We start from the raw sequence: 24507 nt of genomic DNA, 5'->3' as shown, positions 1-24507 counted from the left end.
AATTTAATTTCGATAATCTTTACACTTTTCATGTTGTCGATTTAGCTCTAACCTATAAATGCTTTGGATTTATAGAAATGGATACATTTGCCTGCTGAATCAAAAATTTGTTTTTTTTTTAAAGTTTGAATTAGGGCAAATTTTATTTTATATAAAACTAAAATAAACTAATAAAATTTGAAAATATACAGAATTCAAATTCATGCAACTCCTGACACCGTTGAATTGTTCTCTTCTTTCGTAACTGCAGAATTTTTATACTTATAAACTGAACTACAAAAAAAATTGGAAAGTGATATTCATTTGTTTATTAAACTTCGTTACATGCTTTTTAGCAGTGTAAAATAAAAAGAAGATGGATAATAAAGCCATCGTTAAATTCTGTAAAGAGGTAGGGTGTTGCGATATATGCTGCCTGCGTTATTTAGGGCTTAAGAACCCGGCAAATTACGAAAACTACAAAGAATACATACTTAAAGTAAGTATTTGCTTGGCGCGAATTGATCACTACTTTTGTTTTAAATTACGTCCATCATAAAAGCTTCTCAAAACCTTTTCTAAAATTCACTACGATGTACGTAGTAATAAATTATAAAAAAAATAACCAAATTTTTAGGTTATTTTTTTGCCATTAATACAGTAACCTGTGACTTCTTTATTTGCTCTCGATGAGTACCGTCAAGGTCACCGAGGGGCTATGTATCCACTTATGCCCCAGGTCCACTTTGCTTACTGAACATTTAAAGAATGACAAAAGTTTTTTGTTAACGTCATATCCATTCTTCAGTATATAGAAAGCGGTGAAAAAGTAGAAAATAATTCAGAAGAACAACAAATCACTAGCAATTCAGTAGACAATATAAATGGCAATACAGATGTCAATGGCTGTGATGATGAACCACCGAAAAAGAAAAAGAAGATATTGATATGCGTAAGCTGTTTAGGTATACTTCAAGAAGAGAATTGGTCTGAATGCTTTAATATGGTCAAAGAGACTTTGGAGAAAAAACGGTTAGTTAGTAACTAAGGATTTTCTTTTTTATGTCCTTAGGACAGTATAAAATCTGGTAATGGTAAATAATGGTAATCACCTGTCTAGTTACAGTTAGTATGCTAAAAGAGGCAGGAACTTAGCCGGGTGACAGCCCTGCTAAGTTTTTTATTGTATAACCTTCACAAATTAGTATCACCTTGATACTTGACGTCTAAGTCTAATAGCAATGTGTGAATATGTAAGTAGAGTTATTGAAGGTTTGATTTTAATTACCCTATGTTTTTTATAAAATCTTTGATTTATTTATTGCTTAGATGGGTGGACGAGTAGTCACAGTCCACCTGGTGTTAAGTGGTTACTGGAGCCCATAGACATCTATAACCACCTTGAGATATCAGTTCTAAGGTCTCAATATAGTTACAACCGCTGCCCCACCCTTCAAACCGGAACGCATTACTGCTTCAGGGCAGAAATAGGCGGGGTAGTGGTACCTATCTATGCGGACTCACAAGAGTTCGTACCACCAGTAATTACGCAAATTATAATTTAGCGGATTTGATTTTTATTACACGATGTTATTCCTTCACCGTGGAAGTTAATCGTGAACATTTGCTGAGTACCTACGTATTTCATTAGAAAAATTGGTACCCGCCTGCGGGATTCGAACAATGGTGTATCGCTCAAGACGAATGCACCAGACGTCTTATCCTTTAGACCACGACGACTTCAAACTCCTTCACTTCACCCTAAAACTTCTAGACTTCTTCACTCTAAGTAAAACACTTTATAAAAGATCAACCAAAATGCTTAAGCATGTTTTTTCTTATAAACATAATGTAACATTACTCTAAAAGGTATATACGTTTTTTTCAGTTACGAATGCTCAACTTTTGCATGTGCACTCTCTGCTCCGATCGCTACATTATTACGAGATAAAGCCATAATCCTACACCTGAGTGATGCCTTTAAAGATTATAAAGAAGGTAAGCTATCCATATTTTTATTAGCTTTGAGAGGCTACGTCAGCGTAACCGGGCGAGTAGGTGAACTCATGGGGCTCGAACCTAACGTTGTTGCTAACGCGAACCCTAACGAGAGCAGTGCTTCGCAGAATCTACCACCGGATTGGAAACGCAACCCACTGAAAAGATACGGCGAGAAACTCATGCTAGCAATTACTGGTGGTAAAACCTCTTGTGACTCCATACGGGCAGGTATCACCGCCCTGCCTATTTCTGCCGGGAAGCAGTAATGTGTTTCGGTTCAAAGGGTGGGGTAGCCGTTGTAACTATACTGAGACCTTAGAACTCATATCTCAAGGTGGGTGGCAGCATTTACATTGTAAAAATCCATGGGTTCCAGTAACCACTTAACACCAGGTGGGCTGTGAGCTGTAATAAAGAAAAAAGCATAAAAATGATCACAATCACATGGGTTTCTAAATTACCATTTGACTTGTTAGCATGAAACACAAGTGAAGCTATTGCTTATTTCAGATACCTTAACACCACTGAAGGAAGCATGGAAATGGACTTTTGGTGTCAAACTTGCAGCACAAATAGGTATGACACTAGATTCCGGAGCCATTTCACCGTTACTGATTACACTTAATATGGAGTATCCTGATGAACCACAGGTAGATGTTATGAACAACATTTTGAATATAAAAAGTTGATTTAGAACAAGGTTGGCTTTTCCTGAGCTTTCAAACCGGAATATGAAATTGATTTTAAGTTACGATGTTTATGCTAATGGCAGATCAATTATCTTGTAAACTTAACGGCCGACATTACTTGAAATTCCTTTTGCAGTAACACTTTTACAAAACTATATGTAGCAGGAGACTAACACAGAGCTGAGGTTGTCAAGATAAGCTTACATAGATGTATAAAAGTTCCAAACAAAAAAACTTGGACCGTCTGTTTACCGAGCAAGTTCACCCAATTAGTGAAAGATCTTGCCTGTGTCATTTCCTCCCAAACATTAATTGCTCTTCTCTGCCTAAAACAGGAACTAGAAATCTTAAAGCAATTATCACCATCGTTGTTCCAAGAGAGACAGAAGCAGAGAAGGAGGTTCACGGTTGAGTTTACCCGGCCATCAGTAGAACAGGCCATGGAGAAGATTAGTCTTGAGCAGTTGAAGGGTGTCGATAAGTGGAATAAAATTCCATCAGTGGACATTGAAGCTAAGTGTGTCAGTGCTATGTGCGTGCATGCCCCTTCTTATCTGGGGGGTAGGTAAGTAATCATTCAAGCCTATTTTCAAGTACAACTAGCATTGTTTCGAGAAAAAGTTGATCAGTGAAAACCAAATTAATATTTCTAAATAAGGATGTGCTGGGGTTCGGTAGAAATAAAAATTCTACTGAAGCACAGATTAAAACTATTTAATTTAAAACACTTAACGAACACTAAAATTCTCAATTCACTTCTTCCGCTTAACTTCAGGTACTCCGTTCGCTGTTTCACTTCAAGTAGAATCGATTACTAACTACCTTCGTGTCATCTCTGCAACGCTTTTATAATCAATACGATATCCCTAGAATTATTGAGAACATTCCTAACAGGTCGAGTAGTTTCGATTTGGGTTTCCGCTTATTGATAATAGATGGCGTTGTACTTCTCGAGCGTTCTCGATCTTACTGGTTCTTTTAATATTCGTTTCTGCTATTCGACGATACATGGCGTTGCTTTTACCGGCGTAACAGTACTAATAAACTTGCAGAAAACTATACACAATTCAAGGAAGTTTCAGTATTGATGACTCTCGCATGATATAATATTTGATATTATGCTACATCTAGTACAAATACAATTTGCATTTGCACTTTTAGCCTAGATCATTACCTATGAAGTTGCCATTTTAGAATACTAATTTACATATGGCTGGCAATACATTCTAAATTAAAATCTATTTAGTTGTATAATTTAGTAATTTAATTCTGTTTTCATATTCAGTCAGTGTAAATAAAGACATTATACGATTTTTCCTAAGACTCTGAGTGATAGTTTCTTTTACGAGAAAATCATATTAAGCTGATGTTTATTACAGGTATATAAAATTGAGCAGGGAGCTTCCGCAGACGCCCTGGCTGATCAAGGGCAAGAGGATGATGGAATCATCCGTCCAGGAGATCATATTCGAACCCATAGCTAAAGTATTTGAGTGAGTAACAAACATTTTACAATAACAAAAAAATATATATTAACATATGCTTTCTAAATGTGTAGCTAGGATAGTATAGGTATAGGATAGATTTTTATTATTAACATTATTTAATTTCATAAGTTTTTTTTACATAAATGGATCTATTTGTGTTAATTGCTCACCTGAGCCCTTAGAGACCACAATCACCATGTGAACACTGTCACCTTGAGATATGAGGTCAGTTGTACTATCATAATGACCAATTGCCTCAAGACATAATGGAAATGATAATAATATTGTGATATGTCTGTCCTAATTGATTCATACCCTAAGTGGGTAGGAAGATTCATTGTAATACTGTACAACCAACCACCAGTAAATATTGTGGATAGGAAGGATTTGAGAAGGAGAAGGTGGAACGTATTAGAATGAGTTGAAAGAATGTTGAAGATGTTCTGATGCTTAATTTCTTTGGTATCACAGCTTGACACCTGAAGACGTGGACCACAGATTGAAGTTCATGTCGGCCGGACGCGAGGACGTGGACGTGAGGTGTCTCGGTGATGGTAGACCCTTCGCTATCGAAGTAAGGTTTGTTTTTAATAGTCTACCAACAGTTAGTGTGGTCATGGGTAAAGTGAAAGAATTTGGTAGGATTGAGTGTAATCACTCTCTCTCTCTCTTACAGTTAATAGAAATGAAAAGTAGCCAATTATTAAAAAAAAACGAATTTATTAAATTATTAGTACATAAATTATTGTCATGTCATGGCTTCTCGATGCAAGTGGTAAAATTTACACACCCACACGCACGCACGCACGCATGCACACGCACGCATGCACACACACACAGTGAAAAGTGATAAAAACATGTATACTAAAGGACAATGCCCATTTTCTTAGAGCGTTTGGGCCCCTAAAAAAAGTTGTCGGGTCATGATGGTTTTAACTTAATTTGATAGACAAAGAAATATCGTTTCATATTCAGAAAACGATTTTTATATTCTCGCCCAGGCTTAAGAGAAATCTGTTTTTTTCTGCAGCTAAAATTAAGTTGTTAATTGTTTTCTTCGAAATCAATAATCGCTCTCATAATTATTTACAGTATTAAATAAGTTAATTGTGGTTAATGTTGCTAGAAATAAGCCCTTACGTACATTTTATTATTATTATATCCTCATAATAATAATTAAATGAAATAAAAATCCGGAAGCCGGCAACAATATTGTTGTTGTTGTTTTTAAATTCGCCAATAAGCAGGCAAAGAGCGTAGCCTATACAGCCTAGTCTGTCGTCGTTTTTTTTTTCAAAAAAAGCTGGTGTGTCTCTTTTTATTGCTTTTTGGGAGTTTTGACGTCAACTCGATAAATAGCAAGCACATTGAGTGAGCGTGAATTTCCGCAGACCTTTTATCTTGAAAAAGAAACAGTCACTGCTATGTTAGCCACAGTTTTATTCCAATGCCTCAATTTTAATACACAAAACAACACCCAATTTGTATATTATACATCACAATAAACTATTAAAAAACATTAAAATAAAACTTCAAGTGACGCTTCACTCGGATTGCTGCCAAAACTCTCAGATCATATATAATAAGAATAGAATAATGGTAGGCCTTTGAGATTTTTACTAATACAATCAATATCTAAAAATATTAAATAATTCATGGTTTTAAGTAATAATTATTATTACAATTTATAAATAGTGAATTGAACAAAAATAAACTAAAAAGTCTGTGAATTATAACCATTAGCTTTTTTTTTTTTATTTGTTGTTCAAGTCACAGACAACTCTTTCGTTTAGCAGCTTAAAGGTTTACTATAAGGCTTTATGGGCTAAGCCCTTTGCCTATTGGCGAGTTTAAAAACTATGGCACTCAGTTTTGGGATGTTATCAAATAAGTAGTTTATTTTTTTGTAAAACAATGCCAGGTTGAAAGAAATGTTGATACATAAACTAAACAAAGTGAAAAAATAAGGCATAGTTTTTCAAGTACAAATAGTTTTGACATAAAATTGGCCCACTTTTAGGAATTATCCTTTGCGACTCGAACAGGATAGCTCCAAAATGGTCACCGATTGTACCATGTTCCAGATCACAGACCCGAGAAGAGACCTCACCGGTGACGAGCTGAAGGGGGTCTGCGAGGAGATTTCGAAAGGTGGCCAAGTGATCGTTCAGAAACTAATGCATGTCTCCAGGTACTTTTTTTTCCTACCTAAGCTGATAGCCTTGAGAGGCTATGTCAGCGTAACCGGACGAGTAGGAGCTCGCGGGGCTCAAACTTGACGTTGTTGCTAACACGAACCCTATGAAGGGCAGTGCTTGGCAGAATCTACCACCGGATCGGAAACGCGACCCACTGAGAAGATCCGGCGAGAAACTCAGTGGGCTGTGTCTGTGGGTTAATTTACTCGTAGAGCCCTTTGTCGCAAGCGACGGTTTCGACCAGAACGATGACCGGTGCTTGAGGTACCTAAAAGCACCGTTAGTAGATCGGGAGGATCCGAAATGATGTGCGTATAACTGAACAGTTTACCTATCGAATGACGTAACAGCGGGTACATATCGCTGTCTCTCGCACGTCCCGATTGTAACGCTGTGACGTCACAACTCGCACGACTCGTCTTGATTTTTGTACGTTTTGCTGTCCCAGGAACGAGTTGTCGGAACTTAAAAAGGGGGAAGAGACGAAATGCAAGACTTACGAAGCTCTGTGCATAAAGCTCGGGAATGAGAACGCTGAAGCAAATATTGTGAGTTTTTTTGTTGTTATTAATACGCTTTTATTAGCTTCAAACGTATGTATGTTAGTGTGTATATTTGTAACGGAATCTTTGAACATAATTGAACTGGTGGTAGAACCTCTTGTCCGCACGGATAGGTACCACCACCCTGCTTATTTCTGCCGTGAAGCAGTAATGCGTTTCGATTTGAAGGGTGGGGCAGCCGTTGTAAATATACTGAGACCTTAGAACTTATATCTCAAGGTGGGTGGCGCATTTACGTTATAGATGACTATGAGCTCCAGTAACCAACTTAACACCAGGTGGGTCGTGAGCTCGTTCACCTATTTAAGCAATAACAAAAAACTTTTTTTTTACATACAATTGACGACACCCCCCCTTACCCCTTTACGCTGACATAGCCTCTCAAGGCTATTAGCTTAGGTAAGAAAAAAAGTAACAGAAATCGACATAATTACTTCCGTGCGTCGCGTAGGGCACCGGTGACCTACACGGCAGTCAAGGAGTTAATAGCGATCTCTGCTCTGTTCCAGCTGAATGGAAAAACGCCTGTCGCCGTCACCGAGGAGGACATCCAGAGGATAAACGAGTACAGGAACACTGAGGCTGGGGACGAGGCCAGGATCGTGGTGAAGCAGAGAACGCCGATCCGAGTGCTGCACAGGCGCCCGCTGCTCACCAGGACCCGGAGGATATATGACGTAGTGGCCAGGAGGGTGCCTGGTGAGCTACCCCCGATCTTGGACCAATTTTATTCAATTTATATTGTTTGATCAAGCCGTAGCTTGGAACAGTGGCTCTGGAGTTAAATTTGGAAGTGATATCTTCTTTAGCGCTTAGCGTAACGAAAAAATGACACTAAAAAGAGACAGACATATATAAGATTTGTCTGCGAGACGCGAAGTGGAATACAACAGTCATTAAACCACCGTTATTACTAGAGGTCGGAGTAGGTAGATTGATTTAAGGTCGTTGACGTCAAACGTAGAGGATAATATGGATATGCCTCCAAAATACCGGAACTTCATATTTGTAGTCATATTTGTTCCGGAATTTTGAAATTAGAATGAATCTGTGTTTAAGGTGAAAACCGTATTAATATAGAAATTTTACCTTCCAATAAAATTTGTATTATGTTTCCTAAGACGTCCGAAGTCCATTATGAGAGTACATCGTATGATTTCCACTGCAGGTCGCTAAATTTGACTACTTCCGTTTCCTAAGTCCCGCCTACAGCGCCCTCTATAACGTCTGGAACCGAACCAACAAGCAAAGACAAGCCGCCATATTTGTCATTGTTCGGCTCATAATGATGGATGTAGCCCCAGGAAGACATTATCTGGACTTCGGACGTCTTAGGAAACAATACAAATTTTATTGGAAGGTAAAATTTCTATATTATGCGTTCCGTTTGACGTCCGAAGTCCATTATGAGAGACTGTTTGTTATCTCCTGGTGGCTTGTATTTGAAATAAAATAATATTTATTTAAAAAGCAACAATGTGACTTATTATGTTTAATTAAGCAAAGCTTAAATTAAGCACATTATTACCCACTTAATTCAAATCGACCTAATAAGATTTAGGACGAAAATACTGAGAAAGATTTCTCAGAATTTATATCAGTGTTTGATGCATTAATGATAAGTTTTTGATAAAACTTTCTAAAAGTATGCTCACGTTGTCAGTTAGCTTTAGCTAAAATATCATTAATTTGGTAATTTCCTACACAGTTTAAAGTTTTCACCACCGCTCTACAGCTCCCAACTGAGGCCTGAATACCTGAGTCTCCTAAAAGACTTTTAGCCAACTACTAATCCTCGCTGCAGTAGCTGGCTTAGTGGAGCCTTTAGTTGCTAAGAATAGATTACTAATATTCCCACTGGTTTGCTGTGTCATATTCACTAGATTGCGTAGCCAGTATACTGCATCGATGATCGATTGGTCAGGAGCAGCCACGAATGTCCAACTGGACTGTTGGTGTGAAGATCAATTAGTTTTCGACCCAAATATCGGTTAATTTAGAAGGTGCAGGCTTTGTCAAGGAAATAGATTTCAGTATGTTTCACTGTCGGGCTCGAAGCTATTTTTATATCCGATATAGTTTCACAAACGGACGCTATATACCAGACTTATAAACTAGAATGGTCCGGTAGGAGAGACCATGAGATAAATACAGATAACAGAAATCTAGCTACATTTGCTAATTCGGATACACGAGAATTAATACATTTTCTTGACAAAACCTTACCCCTTATTCCAAATAGGGGCGTATGTTCTTATCGTAGACTCTCTCCAGCACGATAATAGTAAGTTTCTCTCCTGCCGATGTCCATGTCCCTGTCAGCGTGTCCCACCCAAAATGAGCCAAGCTTCCAGGTGTAGATTGCTGACTTAGCCTGGCAGTAGCATTGTCAGTGTCCACCAGACTGATGTTCAGATCTCTAAGCTTCTTGAGTCGCTTGAGGGCAGGTGATTTCAGGTCTGGCCTTCACGGGGGCTTCTTGCACTTGGGTACCACTAGTATGTACCGACCTGAGGTTGAGTTGAGGTGGTCCAGCACTCTGGATATCAGACTGAGCGGCGGAAACGGCCATGCTAGTCAGTAATGCCAAGATCTGCTGAACGCGTTGTAGAGGCAGGCGTTCGAGTTTTGCTTTGATGCGCCACCCACCTTGAGATATAACATCTAAGGTCTAAAGTACAGTTACAACGGCTGCCCCACCCTTCAAACAGAGACGCACTACTGCTTCAGAGCAAAATACCTACTCGCGCGGACTCACAAGAGGTCCTACCACGAGTTTCAATAAGTCTTGAGTAACATAGTTTGTTACCCATGAGCGGTCCGAGACGCGAACAAGTTCCCCACAGGCTGAATAGCCTAGCGGTTGCTTTTTCTGTGAGATACCACTCCAAGCCGCCGCGATTGCGTAAGAGGTGGTCGGCTTCAGAGTTGTACAGTCCCGGTAGGTGGTGAGGGAGAAGTACAACTTTGAGGTGGTCTATTAAGTTAAGCAATTTTCCAGTCAGATCTAGCAATTATCGTGACCGGGTTCCTCTCTCGTTCTTTATGTAGGAAAATTCTGTTCTGTTGTTTACAAGGGCTCCCCACTGAATGTCCGACGCGTCGGTGATGACGTGGTTCGTGGCCATTCTGTGTGGATAAATTGGTGTGCTCTGACTGACTTTCTCTAACCACCAATCTAGCTCTGTATGTACCTCGTCCGAATACTGCTTTGGTAAATGAGCATACCTCCTGAGCTTGTTGCTGTGGTACTGCAAGGACTCGGCCCAGCAACTTTCCCCGGTGGGTGATGAAAGTCGCAAAGTTGAGATATCCTAAGAGGCTTTGCGCCTGCTTTAGGTTCCAACCGCCGGCAGCAAATCGCACGAGCAAATTCTTGGGCAAGGACTTTGTTTTGGATTTGGTGTCCCATACGATTCCCAGAAAGTCTATCAAGCTCGTCAGTGTCATAACCGGTTGCTTAGATGGGTGGACGAGTTCACATCTTACCTGGTGTTAAGTGGTTACTGGAGGCCATATACATCTACAGCGTAAATGCCGCCACCCACCTTGAGATATGAGTTCTAAGGTCTCAGTATAGTTACTTGAGATTTCAACAAGTCTTTTGCCCTTGTAGGCAGACGAGCATACGGCCCACCTGAAGGTGAATAGTTACAGTCGCCCATGGACTTCAGCAACGCCAGGGGCAGAGCCAAGCCGCTGCCTACTACTTAATTCTCTCCACAAGCCTCGTTTGAAGAAGGACATGTCATAGCGCTCGGGAAACACCGTGGAGGGAGCTCATTCCATAGCCAGATGGTACGTGGCAAAAAAGACCTCTGGAAACGCACTGTCAATGAACGCAGCGGTTCCAGATAATATGGATAAGCTTTGCTCCGATGGCGGGAGGTGTTCTGCCCTGGTGTACAAGCAGATAACCACTAGTCGCAGACCCTTCTGGCGAAGTATTTCGGCTATTCAGTTTGTCACTGAAGCAAAAATCCGCGGTGGTGCAGCTAAGCCGAATGGCAGACATATCATCTGAAGTAGACGACCCGGATAACTGATCCCGAGAAACCTCATTGATAGATGATAATAGGCTTGGCTGAGATCCAGTTTGACATTCTAATCTGTTATAAAACTTAGGAACTAGTTGATGGTGGAAAAGGTGAAAACGACTGTTTCATGTACTTGTTCAATGCCTTGAGGTTGAAAATTGTTCGATTTTTTATTGGTCTTGGGAAGTATGAAAAGAGGAAATATGAAAGACGGTGTCGGGGGTGCGGGTTCTAAAACTCTATTGAATTAAATTTTGGATTTTGATTGACATCAAGTTATTATTAATTTCAATATTACGTTTGGTGGATCGAGTCCAGGTGTTTCGATATAGTCTTAGACATCCGCCTGAAAATGCTGTTGAGTAATTTATTTTTATTTCCTGATGAAAATCAGGAATTCCACTTTGTACTTGTTCCCCCCTCCCCCCGTTTTTCTTGCTGAGGAATTATTTGGATAACATCGCTCAGAATATCTGTTTTCGGCCTCTTTAGATGTATTGGAATGTGGCCTAGCTCGACATGGCTTTGCATTGGCAGTACAAGCAGAGGGTGCCGGCGATGCGAGCCGGATGCGAATAGCAGATGGTGCCGCTTTTGTAATTTATCAATACCACCATTTTCTGTATATATGCCAATAATAAGTTGGGGTTAAACATATAATCACAAGAAGAAGATATTTTCTCTATATCTTCCCTGATATATCTATCCTTTAATTTCTATATGAGGTATCTACGACGCTATCGTATAACCTCGGCTCGCTTACCGAAAATTATTTGAAGGATATCGTTAGAAACTTTTATAGGCGAAATCGTTACCGAATAGCGGTTTAAACTTTTCATAAATGGCGGAAGTATTAAGCTGAACATTCTCTGAATTTGACCAGTCGGCAAGGTTTTTTATGGCAGCATAATGCATTCGTTCTGTGCCAAAAGAGCATTAGATAACGCAGGAAAACATATATTATTTTTTTTTTGGACCTCTGAATACAGCACCTCGTTCCAAGTCGGCTAGTCAAATCTTTGCATATCTGGTTCTTTTATAGAAACGCTCAAACTTCAAAACCTACCCGCTTCTGGTAAAGGACGGTCTGGTGGCGGACGTAAAAACTATTCGTCGTTGTCTAATTTCGATTGGAAGTTGAAACCAGATCAGACATTATTATTATAAGATGTTGGTATTTGTAAGTGTAAAGGCGGGACCACTGGTGCACGACCAGCAATAGCATGATTCGAAGTTAAAATATTATTCACATGACTCACCCATTATTGCGACAGTAAGTCAAACCTTTTATTCAGATCTCGCGACCAGTCACTTTTTCGAAGTTTTCTTGCTGGTCCCTCGTCTTTATTTTCCGACGAACCCGAAGAAATATCCGAAGAAATCGAAGAACTATCCTCACTTAAATTTTACTTTGAAAAGGCGCGATAACCTAGTCACTCGTTGTAGAGCCTTGGAGGTTTCACGAAACGGAAGATAATCATAACACTTGTTTGAAACAAACTTTCTACTTCAAATCTCGAAAGTTGCTTATAACATTTTAAATTACTAACTTCTTAAAATATTAACGACTGCACGTGGGAAAAAACGACGCAACAATGACAAATATGGCGGCTTGTCTTTGCTTGTTGGTTCGGTTCCAGACGTTATAGAGGGCGCTGTAGGCGGGACTTAGGAAACGGAAGTAGTCAAATTTAGCGACCTGCAGTGGAAATCATACGATGTACTCTCATAATGGACTTCGGACGTCAAACGGAACACATAATAATAATAATCTACGCTACCAGTGCTAGCTATTGGTGAAAGAAATTAGTATTTTATTTTATACAAAAACATTGGAATAGTTACACCGTATTTTGTCCCTTCCTGTTGAATTAGAAATGACGCTTGTCAGTATGAGACAAACTTAGACAGGGCTGTTTGTTACTTTATCTCATACATATAGAAATTGTATCCGATGAGGATTAAAAATATTTTTTATCAATAAAAAAAAATAACCATTATGGATAAAATGGCAAGTATATAAAATCAATCTACTTACTCCGACCACTGGTTATTACACATTTAAACCCGAAGAAACACTAAATAGACAAAATAAAACAAATCACACAACTTCACTCCTCGCGTTCCCGTCAAAAAGTCCGGTTCCTAAGGTCTCAGTATAGTTCTACCCTCATTTTTTTTGTTTTCAGACTACCCGCAATTGTTCACCCTCACAATCCGCACGGAAGCGGGCACGTACGTGAAAGAGTGGTGCCACGGGGAGTTCGGTCGCACCACGCCGAGCCTCCGCGACGCCGCGGGCTTCCGGGCCGACATACTGGCGCTCGACGTCACTGCGGTGCTGCTCGACTGGCCGCGACCCCAATAAATGATTCGATGTACATTGCGGAGTTTTATTTGTCGAAATTATTTTGTTAGCCTCGTCTGTATTTTACCTTTTTTGTAGTAAAATTTTAAATCTTATCGAATTTCTTCATTAGATTCACTCATCTTGACAGTACGAAAAATAAATAAAAATCACACATTTTCCTAATTTGAATTTGGATTTGAAGAATATAAATTTAAACTTATTGATACCAAAACCACAATAGTATAGCCAAAGAGATTTTATTACAAATTCATACATACTATAATGCGAAAAGACTTTTTTCCCAACCTATTAAAACTCTTGTTTTTTTGTAAATATCAATAATCTAATTGTAGAATACAGTTTCGTATTTAATAATACTTTATGGCTTGATTGATTGTTTTAAATGAAACGGAAAGTGTACTTTGTTCTTTTCTAGACTAAAATTTTAATATAATTTATAATTTTTAAAAATGAATTTTATTAATTGATAGAATATATTTTTATAAGTCGTTCAAAGTACAAATAAAACTGATTTTCTTAAAATTTTTAGTTAAGCCGCTTGAATACGTTAGGTACGATATTATGTATATTTAAGGACATACATCTATACTAATATATAAATCTACAGTGGTTTCTACGGATGTTTCGTTATAATTACTGAACCATGCATCCGATTGCCTTGAAACTTGGTAACCATGTAGAAAATACATGTAGGTGGTACTTAATGGATACGTTAATATTTATATGAGTGTTGGACTCCCTACACCAGTTGCGGGGCGTTAATGATGAGAATCTTTGTGGGGGTGAGAAATAATAATGTTAATTTAAATGCTCAGCGAAGCGGACGGGTACAACTAGTATGTATATATAGGTATAATCGTTGCAGAAGGTTGCAATGTAATGTTGACCGACCGCCTTTTATAATTGCCATTGAAGATAGATCACGGTTCACCTGATGGTAAATACTCACTGAAGCTCATGGATACCAACAATGCCACGGAAACACCAGAAACAAGTTCATTCCAATGAATGACTCAGTGACGCGGTAGTCATCGCTGTTGACTATGGGGCCGAGTGTTGGGGGTTCGATTGATGATCTTGTGATGATTTATTTGCATTTTACCCGTACGGTGTTGAATATTTATACGTATATTTATTTGAACTTAAGCATTTAAATTCTTCTTTGTCTCCACCTTATCCCACTAGGTGGGGTCGGCATTGGGATTACAGTAGTGTTAACTATGTCTGCGAAGCTAAGCGAAGCTGGATGCGAAGCTGATCCAGGATAGATCGCATCCGAGTCAGGCTCTCAACAATCTGTTACCAGAGGATCCTCAGCTACTTCAGTCATATTGCCCGCCGACAGTCAGATAACTTGGACAAAGTGATTGTGACGGGCAAAGTAGAAGGAAAGAGACCCCGCGGCCGATTACCTAGCCGTTGGTGTGATCAAGTAACCGCTCTAACTGGGTTGCCAGTCGCAACCGCCATTCGAGCAGCTGAGGACCGGACGAGATGGAAACAGCTCACGAGACAGGCAACGGTCAAGTTTCAGGGACACGACCTTCAGCAATGAAGAAAGCGACGAAGAAGAAGAATAACTATGTCTGTGATTTTGCAGAACATTCCTAATATTTCGATATTGATTTTTGCTATTTGACGATTGGCGATTTTGCCACTTTAATAAAATAATAAGATACAGAGAAATCAAAATCGTGAAGTGGGATAGGCACTCCCAATTCTGTTAAATGTCAAAAAATTTAAAGTAATAATTATCTCAGAAATATAATATTTCACTTTTAAAGTACCTATGTAATTAGTTGAGCTAGTATTTGACCGTCGTCTGACCTAGAATTGTATCTGTATTAATAAAGCTATAATATCAAAACGATAAGACCGGACACCAGACTTATTTGCTCACGAGTAGGTACGTGATAAGCTAATTGCGTGCATATAGTAAATGTGTCAACGCGAGCATCCAAATAAATTATATTCATTAAAATTTTTAATTACAAATTTTATTTGGGCGGTAACGTTTTTAATTTCCCGCAAAATTTTGCGTTTTGTTGTTACTTATGTAGATGATAATTATTTCTACTGAAATTAAATACAGGGTGGCCCATAAGTCCTTTGAAAAGTAAAATTTGAATAAAACGAACAGGGCGCGCGTGAGCGGTGCAGGGGAAGCGGGGGGAGTAACTTCGGTTTCTGGGAATTTAGTCGCGATGGAGCGTTTTACCGGAGCGGACCGTGCGTTTTATGTGCGCGAGTTTTATAAAAACGACAATTCGGCAACCGTTGCGCGGCGTAAATTTCGAGAACACAAAGGTTTACACAACTTTGACGACACTCCAACTCTTCAAACGATTAAGAACTGGGTTGCTAAGTTCGAGGAGACCGGTTCGACGTTAGATAAACCGCGGTTGGGTCGCCCAAGGACGTCACGTACGGAACAAAACATAGACACAGTGACACAGTCTATTCGCGAAAATCCGACACAGTCAACTCGTAAGCGCGCCAGAGCATTAAACGTATCCAGGACATCGTTACAACGGATTTTGAAGAAAGATTTACATATGCACCCTTACAAAATTCAGTTGGTTCAAGAATTAAAGGAAACTGACGGTATTCAAAGACAAAATTATGCGAATGAAATGTTGAATCGGTTTACTTCCTTCAATAACATAATGTTCTCTGACGAGGCTCATTTCCATCTTAACGGGCATGTTAGTAAACAAAATTGTAGCTATTGGAGCCCCATCAATCCAAAACTTAAGCATCAGAAGCCCTTACATAGTCCGAAAGTGACTGTTTGGGCCGCTATGTCAGCCCATGGTATCCTAGGGCCTTACTTCTTTGAGGATGGCAGAGGGCGCGCAGTTACTGTTACGTCGGAGCGATATGTGGCTATGATCGAAGAGTTTTTCATACCAGAATTGCAAAACTTTTCAGGCTTTAATGCCAGGACGTGGTTTCAACAGGATGGGGCCACTTCTCACACCTCTAACACTGCTATGCCCGTTATCCGTCAACTTTTTCCTGGCAAAGTTATCTCTAAGAGAGGAGACATTTCCTGGCTTCCACGTAGTCCAGATCTGACCCCGATGGATTTTTTTTGTGGGGCTACCTTAAGGCTAAAGTATACGACACAAACCCGCGGTCAATTGAGGCCCTAAAAGAAAACATCCGCAGAGAAATGACAAGCATTTCAGCAGTGACGTGCCGCGCAGTCATCGACAATTTTAGACGTCGTTTGCAAGAGTGCCGTGATCGCAACGGATTACATTTATGAGATGTTATTTTCAAAAAATAATTCCCGTTTTTTAAGCTTTTTATGTAAATAAAAATTTAATTCATAATGTAATTAGTTTTATTTTAATAATTTTTTTTTCATATCAAAGGACTTATGGGCCACCCTGTATATATAATACTATTAAAAAATCTGTTAAAATAGTATCATTTTTTATAATGAAAAATAAAGTAATCAATAGAATTAAATGTCCAAATTTTTCAATACGAGATGCATACAGATTACTTATTAAACGTCACATTCAGGTAAATTAAAAGATTATTGAAAATCAGTTTATAATTACCATTTAAAAAATAAAGCTAAAATGTCTTATTTATTGGCCTTATAGGCAGACGAGCACACGGCCCAACTTATAGTGAGTGGTTACCGTGGCCCGTGGACGTCAGCTATGTTTTGATATGCTAACCACGCGAAGACCAACAAATACCAATAGATACCTAATGCAACATTGAAGACACTGAAAGCACCCAAACGAAAAGCAAACAGACTATTTCATTATAAGAATGTGTGTGTATTTGTAACTACTGCACCACCGAATCAGTCGAAATTAAAAAAACTATTAATTTTTATTTTTAATTGGATTTAGTTGTCGGAGCATCTTTGCTAGTTGAATTTTCAGCAGCGCCGGCGGCCTCCGGAGCAGACGTAGTTTCTCGAGTTCCACTGGCCGATCCCGATTCTGAAACTTCAAAGACGAACCGTCGTGTTGATGAATCTTTTGTTTTTATTGCGTACACGGGTCAACGAACTGACGGTATCAACACGTCATTACGGATCCTCCTGATCTATTAACGGTGCTTTTTAACCTCAAGTACCGGTCACCGTTCTCGTCGAACCTATCACTTGCGACGAAGGGCTCGACTTAACCCATAGACACAGCCCACTGAGTTTCTCGCCGGATCTTCTCAGTGGGTCGCGTTTCCGATCCGGTGGTAGATTCTGCGAAGCACTGCTCTTGCTGGGGCTAGCGTTAGCAACACTTCCGGTTTGAGCCCCGTTAGCTCACCTACACGTCAAGGAGAAGCTGAAATAGCTTCTCAAGGCTATCAGCATAGGTAGGAAAAAAGATAATGACGGAACCGATGTAAGTGCGAACACCCTCTTGTGATTTAAGGTATACCTATATCTCAATTGCATGGTGATCACGCGCATCATTATTTCCGCGAATTAGATTTTTATCACACGACGTTTTTCCTTCAGCGAGGAAGTAATTCGTGAACACGGGTTCGAACCGGATCGAACACCGAATCGAAATTGCGACCCCCTGATGAGATCAGGCGAGAGACTCAGCGGGCCGAGTGATTAAATCTGACAAACCATTGAAAGAATCAAAGTTAAAACCGTTGTCTTCCAATTTCGTAATTTCTAGTCTCAACCTACTGCATTTCTTCACTGATTTTCTCTAAGAAAAAAACTATTGTCTGGATGAGATAGCTTTTGACGATAACACCACCTTTTGCACAATTACTTAACTGATTTTCAACGTTAATAGAGGCCATTGGCGCAAAAGTGGCCTAAGCTTACCATAGTTAGTATGGAGATAATGAGCTTACCTTTACAATACTTCGTAATTAAAAAAATACGCGCTAAAATTATGCTTACAAAGTCCCCTGTTGTCTATGGATTGAAACTAGGGATAGGCCGATTTTGCATCAAAATTTATTATGTTTTAAATAAATTGCAATACTTATGCATGAATATGAATTGTGGGTTAGGCCACTTTTGCGCTGACAGTCTCAATTATGCCTGCAAGAAGCTATGCTTTCTCTCTCACACGTTTACTCAGAAACGCTATCTAAGTTATTTTTCCGGTGATGGAATAATATTACTTGACAGGACCACAGATTCACGGACCACACGGCACTGCAGTCATCTGTGTGCTTAGTGGAGTTTTTTAACGTTCTCGATAGCGTAAAAGTTAATCCAATTTTGTATGCAGTTGGAAAAACGCCCCTAGCGGCAAACGTAAGCAAACGATCCCATTCCATACAAATATGAGCTAACTTTTACGCTATCGAGAACGTTAAAAAACTCGCACTTGGCAAACTGGGTAATTAGTTGCTTGACCTAAAAGTGCATAATCCTTATATTAAACACAAACCTGTAGTAGCATTTTGTGCGTTGCTCGTTCCTGGTTTCGTGCTATGTTTGCCGGGGCAGGAACTGTTCATCGGCTTCCAATAACTAAAACAATACAGTGTGCTTAGTACGAGTCTTTTAACGTTTTCGATAGCGTAAAAGTTAACTCTAATTTGTATGGAGTCGGAACGTTTGCCTACGTTTGGCGCTAGAGACGCTGTTCCAACTACATACAAATTTGCGTTAACTTCTACGTTATCGAGAACGTTAAAAAACTCGTACACAGCAGCATTTTTTTATATTGATCACTCGAAATTAAGCCATTTATGTATTTTCGATTTCATAGAGGAGTGAAAGGCTGTTTGGTTTAAGTGACATCTCGCTTAATACGCGACGTTTATCTTTGTAATTAAAGATGCGTTTTATTAGGTAAATGCGTACTTTTTTTTTTTTCCACGGGAGAAAATCGCCGGATCCCCACCCGCACGGCAGGTGGGGTATGTGGGAGTCGAACCTCACTAAAAACTCCTGCCGCTCACAGCCGGCGCCCTAACCCGGACCGGGTGGGAACCCAGTCGGAGTTATTATTATTATTAATACTTTATTTCAGTTTTTTTTTTTTAAAACCATAACATTTTGTTAGTAGTAATTACTTATATCTATGTTAGTGACTTAAAAAATCTAACACATAACTCTCATTATATATATACATTTTATACCATTACATTTTTTATTTTATTTTTTTCTCCTTCCAAGTGCCTACTGCAAAGGCTATTGATCAGCAGTCCCTCGATCTTGCTCGATATGATTCTCAAAAGACTGTTGCCACTGTCACGAACTCGACGCAATAACGATGCACTTCTCTTCCGCATTATTGCAAAGAAGTCATCGGTGTGAGATGTCGCAAACATTGTGGATGCACTACAAAAGCGCGGCAGTGACAACATCATATTGAGACGGCGGGACAGGGTTTACGCAGAGCACATTACATCCATCCCGCCGTCCCCCAGACACCGGACCGGCGGCCGCCAGAAACATGACCGCCGGTTCCCTCGGTCGACGGGCCAAGAGCCCGATTGATAGCGCGCTACATCTAACAATTGTTCACGATTGACTTTCACGGTGAAGGAATAACATCGTGTAATAAAAATCAAACCCGCAAAATTATAATTTGCGTAATTACAGGTGGTTGGACCTCTTGTGAGTCCGCACAGGTAGGTACCACCGCCCCGCCTATTTCTGCCGTGAAGTAGTAATGTGTTTCAGTTTGAAAGGTGGGGCAGCCGTTGTAACTATACTGAGACCTTAGAACTTATATCTCAAGGTGTGGGGCGCATTTACGTTGTAGATGTCTATGGGTTCCAGTAACCACTTAACACCTGGTGGGCTGTGAGCTCGTCCACACATCTAGGCAATAAAAAAAAACCTAACGTCGGGGGTCCCCATCAGATAGTGCGCCGCCTATACATGGGGGTGGTGATGTCGATGGCACTCTGCGGCGCTCCCATTTTGTGCCGCGCCCTGACCCGCGAAAGCGGCGTGGTAAGGGCGATCCGTGGATACCGCACCGTCAATACGAGGCGGCGTGCCTGCTCACCCGGGCGTCACCCTGGACCTGGAGGCGGAAGCGCTCGCTGCCGACTACAGGTGGCGTAACGACCTCCGCTCTAGGGGGGAAGGGCGCCCTAGCAAAGGAGCGATTCAAGCGCAGAGGCTCCAATCTCAGCGGTCCGTGCTGGAGGCGTGGTCTCGTCGTTTGGCAGACCCGTCGGCCGGCTTCCGTACCGTCGAGGCGGTCCGCCCAGTTCTCGCGGACTGGGTGAACCACGACCGCGGACGTTTTACCTTCCGGCTGACGTAGATGCTTACCGGCCACAGTTGCTTCGGCCGGTACTTGCACAAGATGGCCGACAGGAAGATTAATTATAAAGTACCATTTTTTTTAATTTCATTTTGTTACTTTAATAAATTGTTCTAATAATAACATATTATTTCATAATGATAACGTATAATAACGTGTTATTTCATATCTAATATCTATCGCAAAAAATATTACCACTACTATAAAATGCACTAAGTACTTTTAAACGCGGCCCGCGAACGTATTTCGACGCTAAAGTTTGGCCCTCAACATGTCAAAGGTTGCCCATACCTGATTTAAGGCCGTCAGCGCAAAAGTGGCCTAAGCTTACCATAGTTAGTATGGAGACAATGAGGTTCGAACCTTTTGTAACCTTTACAATGCTGCGTAGACAAAAAAAATACGCGCTAAAATGATGTTTACAAAGGCATCTATGGATAAAACTAGAGATAGGCCGATTTTGCATTAAAATTTATTATGTTTTAAATACATTGCTATACATAAGCACGAATATGAATTGTGGGTTATGCCACTTTTGCGCTGACGGCCTCATTTAATACATAAAATATCAAATATTTATTCATAGTATTTGTACTCACATCGTAGATTTTGTGGTCTTCGGAGTAATTCTGCCCGCTTCCGCTCTAGCTTCTAGTATGTCTCTATCAATGAAGGAGGTTATTGATAAGAAAATGGTTTACGGTAGGCAGCGGCTTGGCTCTGCCCCTGGCATTGCTGTCATCCATGAGGTAACCACTCACCAGTAGGCAGGCAGTATGCTCTCGCTTGCCTACAAGGGCAAATAAAGGTCAAGATCAAGGTCAAGTAAAGGGCAATAAAGGGCAAGAAAAAAGAAATGCTGCCTTTTTTTCTTAGCTCGCTTAAAATAACGGGCGTATCACAATCACATCACAAGTACAACATAATTAATGTAAAAAACAGCATTCTATCATCATTCTCTTGCCCTTCTCCAGTCACCTGGGGTCGGCGCAACATGTTTTCTCCTTCCATACTCCTCTATCATGTACCATTTCATCGCTCACTCCCCTCTTACACATCTTTCATCCATCCATTTTTTTCTTAGGTCTACCTCTTCCTTTAAAGCCTTCCTTTCTCTAAACATAGCATTCTATCATTTGTTTCAAATTCTAGTAAAAAGGCGCCGCAAAAAACTAGTCAAACATGGAACTCATTACGTTAAGTACCTTAATAGTCTAACACTGATTTGAGCGCTCGGCAGCCTGGCTTCCACAGGGTTACTGACCACAATGACGTCATCGTCGCCAGGTATATCGTTGTACTGATCTGGCGCGCCCTGATAGTCCTCGTCCGTCTCCACTTCATAGTAAATGTCATTTTCTATTTGCTAAAAAAAACGTGCTCGAAATTATAAAATATAAAAAAATATATTATAAAATTGTCGCATCAAATAACTCTGCCATCAGCGCAGTCTTACCTTGTGCAAACTAGGAAAATATTTGTAGCTCTGATGCTTATCCATCATAAATCTTCGGGTTGGTCTCAAGACTCTACGTAGAGCCAATCTAACTGGTGCCGCTGCTTCGCTCTCCGTTATAAGGAGTAAAAGACGCATGACCGAATCTCTGTCCCACGCTGAAGAGTCCTTGTAGCCTGGCGGAGCTGGCTTCAGCTGTGCTGGAGCGAAATTAAATTTTGTAATTACTGGTGGTAGGACCTCTTGTGAGACCGCACGAGTAGGTACCACCACCATGCCTATTTCTGCCTGGAAGCAGTGTTTGAAGGGTGGGACGGCCGTTGTAACTATACTGAGACCTTAGAACATATCTCAAGGTGGGTAACGCATTTACGTTGTAGATTACTATGGGCTCCAGTAACCACTTAACACCAGGTGAGCTGTGAGCTCGTCCAACCATCTAAGCAATAAATAAATAAAAAATTTTGAGTGAAAAATGAAATGTATAAAACCTTTTGAAATCAATAATAGTTGGAACAAATCACGCGCGGTTATCCTGCCCAAAATTAGGATTACCTGTGTTATGGGTACCATAGACTGATAAACATGCTTATATGTTTAAATATATACGTATAAAGATAATAAAGACTTGGACAAAGAGCAAACAAACCTGTTCATCACATAATGTTTGCCCAATGTGGGAATAGAACTTACGACCTTCGTCGCAACAGCCACGGCCGCTAAGAACCCTTATAATAAACGCGTGTATGTAGATTAGGATTTCAGATCCCATGCTTTTTATAACACAAACAAGAAAGCTTATTTATGCTTCTATTATTCAATTATTATTTTGTTATGAATGAGGGACTACTGGTGGCCCGGAGGCCTTTCCAGCCTCCGGGTCATTTATACATATTTTTACGCCGGTAAGAGTAACGCCATCTATCGCCGAATAGTCGAACGAATATCGAAGGATCTAGTAGCGCCTAGAACGTCTAGAACGCTCGAGAAGTACAACGCTATCTATTGTCAGATAGCGGAAACAATACAATAGAGATGTGTGAAATATCCTCGATAATTCTAGGGATGTGGTATCGACAATGAAAGCGTTGCAGGGATGGCACGCAGTCAGTTAGTAATCGGAACTACATAAATTATATTGTATAAATTTTAATATTATTTTTAATTTAAATTTAAATTTAATTATTTTATTAATAAATTATATTGTATTGGTAAATTGAGAGTTTTAAAGTATTTGTTGAGTGTTTTAAGTGTTCTAAGTGTTGAATACAGTTTTTTAGTTATACTTTGGTGGAATTTTATGTATCCCGAACCCCAGCACGCAGCAGTATAAAGAGATATCATAATCATTAAAAGAAATAATTAAGTATTAAAGAGAAAGAAATAGATTGTAGAACAATATTATTTTATTCCCCTTATTTTTACTGACGATGCGGTGTTTTTTGAGCCCGCACGAGTAGATATCACCAACTACCTATTTCCGCAAAGCAATAATTTACGTTCAATGTGCTTATTGCGAGTTCCATAACGTTCTCGATAGAGTTTTTTAACCTTTGCCGCTATGGGTGTTATTCCAACTGCATACAAATTTGAGTTAACTTTTACGCTATCGAGAACGTTAAAAAACTCGCACTAAGCACACACATTTGATGGCTGGGATTGCAGTTGTACCATAGCATCTCATGTCTCAAGGTATTAGGCATGTCCATGGGCTTCAATAAACCCCCGCACACACAAACGCTTTTTTTTATTGCCCTTGTAGGCAGACGAGCATACAGCGCATACGGATCATATGGTGGTTACCGTCGCCCATAGACTTCAGCAATGCCAGGGGCAGAGTCAAGCCGCTGCCTACCGTAAAGTAACTATTCTTTCTAATTACCCACCTAATTAATAAAAAAACCTACCCTTAATTTCGACAGGGTTTGTCTGCAGAACGTCTTTGTAAAACTTGTTTTTGTGATACTCAATCACCCGATCTAACCATCCCATTTTGCGAATCTCTATAGAAGCCATTATTAATGATGCCCAAAACAAATTAATCTTTAATTTCTGTAAAGAAAACAACAAATTAATCAAAAGTATTATGTTTGGGTATTAAGTTTTTTTATTTGATACTTTTTTAAGCAAATTTACTCACTGTTAACAGCATATTTTTTATGTCGACATAAAAAGATCGATTAACACGAATCTTAATTAAGTTCTGTTAAAACAGTAAACGAATGAGTTATTGGAAAATCGTTAATAATAATTTAATATCGAATTGTCGTGAAATATTATTCATTAGTACGACTGTTTTATGACCCGTTCTCAATTAATTAGACAAGTGTATTGAAAATATTAATTGTTGCTCCCGTCAAAAAAGATAGTTCTTGATAGACCTCGGTCTGTTCCAGCTACTGTTACTACAGCATTCGTTTGTAGGGATTTCCTCATTATTTTCACGATTATTAGCACTTGTGCGCATTGCAACTTCGATTCAATGTGACAATATGGG

At 39.7% G+C, this 24507-nt stretch overlaps 2 protein-coding genes across 2 annotated transcripts; one reads left to right on the top strand and one right to left on the bottom strand.

Moving 5' to 3' along the window:
• Positions 1-79: 79 nt before the first annotated feature.
• On the top strand, positions 80-13337 carry Pus10 (Pseudouridine synthase 10). The gene is made up of 11 exons (XM_028179130.2): positions 80-478; positions 788-1011; positions 1868-1977; positions 2491-2630; positions 3005-3234; positions 4049-4162; positions 4628-4730; positions 6241-6347; positions 6803-6902; positions 7427-7616; positions 13144-13337. Exons 1-11 carry the CDS (start codon positions 356-358, stop codon positions 13320-13322), a joined length of 1620 nt encoding a protein of 539 aa, XP_028034931.2. The 5' UTR covers positions 80-355; the 3' UTR covers positions 13323-13337.
• A 3665-nt stretch (positions 13338-17002) lies between these two features.
• Positions 17003-24054, bottom strand: LOC114246525 (uncharacterized). Its single transcript, XM_028179078.2, has 6 exons — positions 23918-24054; positions 22011-22210; positions 21760-21920; positions 21154-21216; positions 18716-18798; positions 17003-17299 (listed from the first exon to the last, which is right to left on the bottom strand). Exons 1-6 carry the CDS (start codon positions 24024-24026, stop codon positions 17187-17189), a joined length of 729 nt encoding a protein of 242 aa, XP_028034879.2. The 5' UTR covers positions 24027-24054; the 3' UTR covers positions 17003-17186.
• Between the last annotated feature and the right edge of the window lie 453 nt (positions 24055-24507).

The sequence above is a fragment of the Bombyx mandarina genome, chromosome 23, assembly GCF_030267445.1.
Source record: "Bombyx mandarina strain Sakado chromosome 23, ASM3026744v2".
NCBI lineage: Eukaryota > Metazoa > Arthropoda > Insecta > Lepidoptera > Bombycidae > Bombyx > Bombyx mandarina.
Note: the sequence above shows the minus strand (reverse complement) of the source record. Positions and strands in the feature narration are given on the sequence as shown.

Coding starts and splice junctions, on each gene's coding strand:
- LOC114246525 (XM_028179078.2), bottom strand. CDS start 24,026: ATGGCTTCTATAGAGATTCGCAAAATGGGATGGTTAGATCGGGTGATT. Junction 22,211..23,917: donor AAACCCTGTCGAAATTAAGG/GTAGGTTTTTTT, acceptor ATTTCGCTCCAG/CACAGCTGAAGCCAGCTCCG. Junction 17,300..18,715: donor CGCACAAAATGCTACTACAG/GTTTGTGTTTAA, acceptor TCGTCTTTGAAG/TTTCAGAATCGGGATCGGCC.
- Pus10 (XM_028179130.2), top strand. CDS start 356: ATGGATAATAAAGCCATCGTTAAATTCTGTAAAGAGGTAGGGTGTTGC. Junction 1,012..1,867: donor GAGACTTTGGAGAAAAAACG/GTTAGTTAGTAA, acceptor CGTTTTTTTCAG/TTACGAATGCTCAACTTTTG. Junction 4,163..4,627: donor CCCATAGCTAAAGTATTTGA/GTGAGTAACAAA, acceptor TTGGTATCACAG/CTTGACACCTGAAGACGTGG.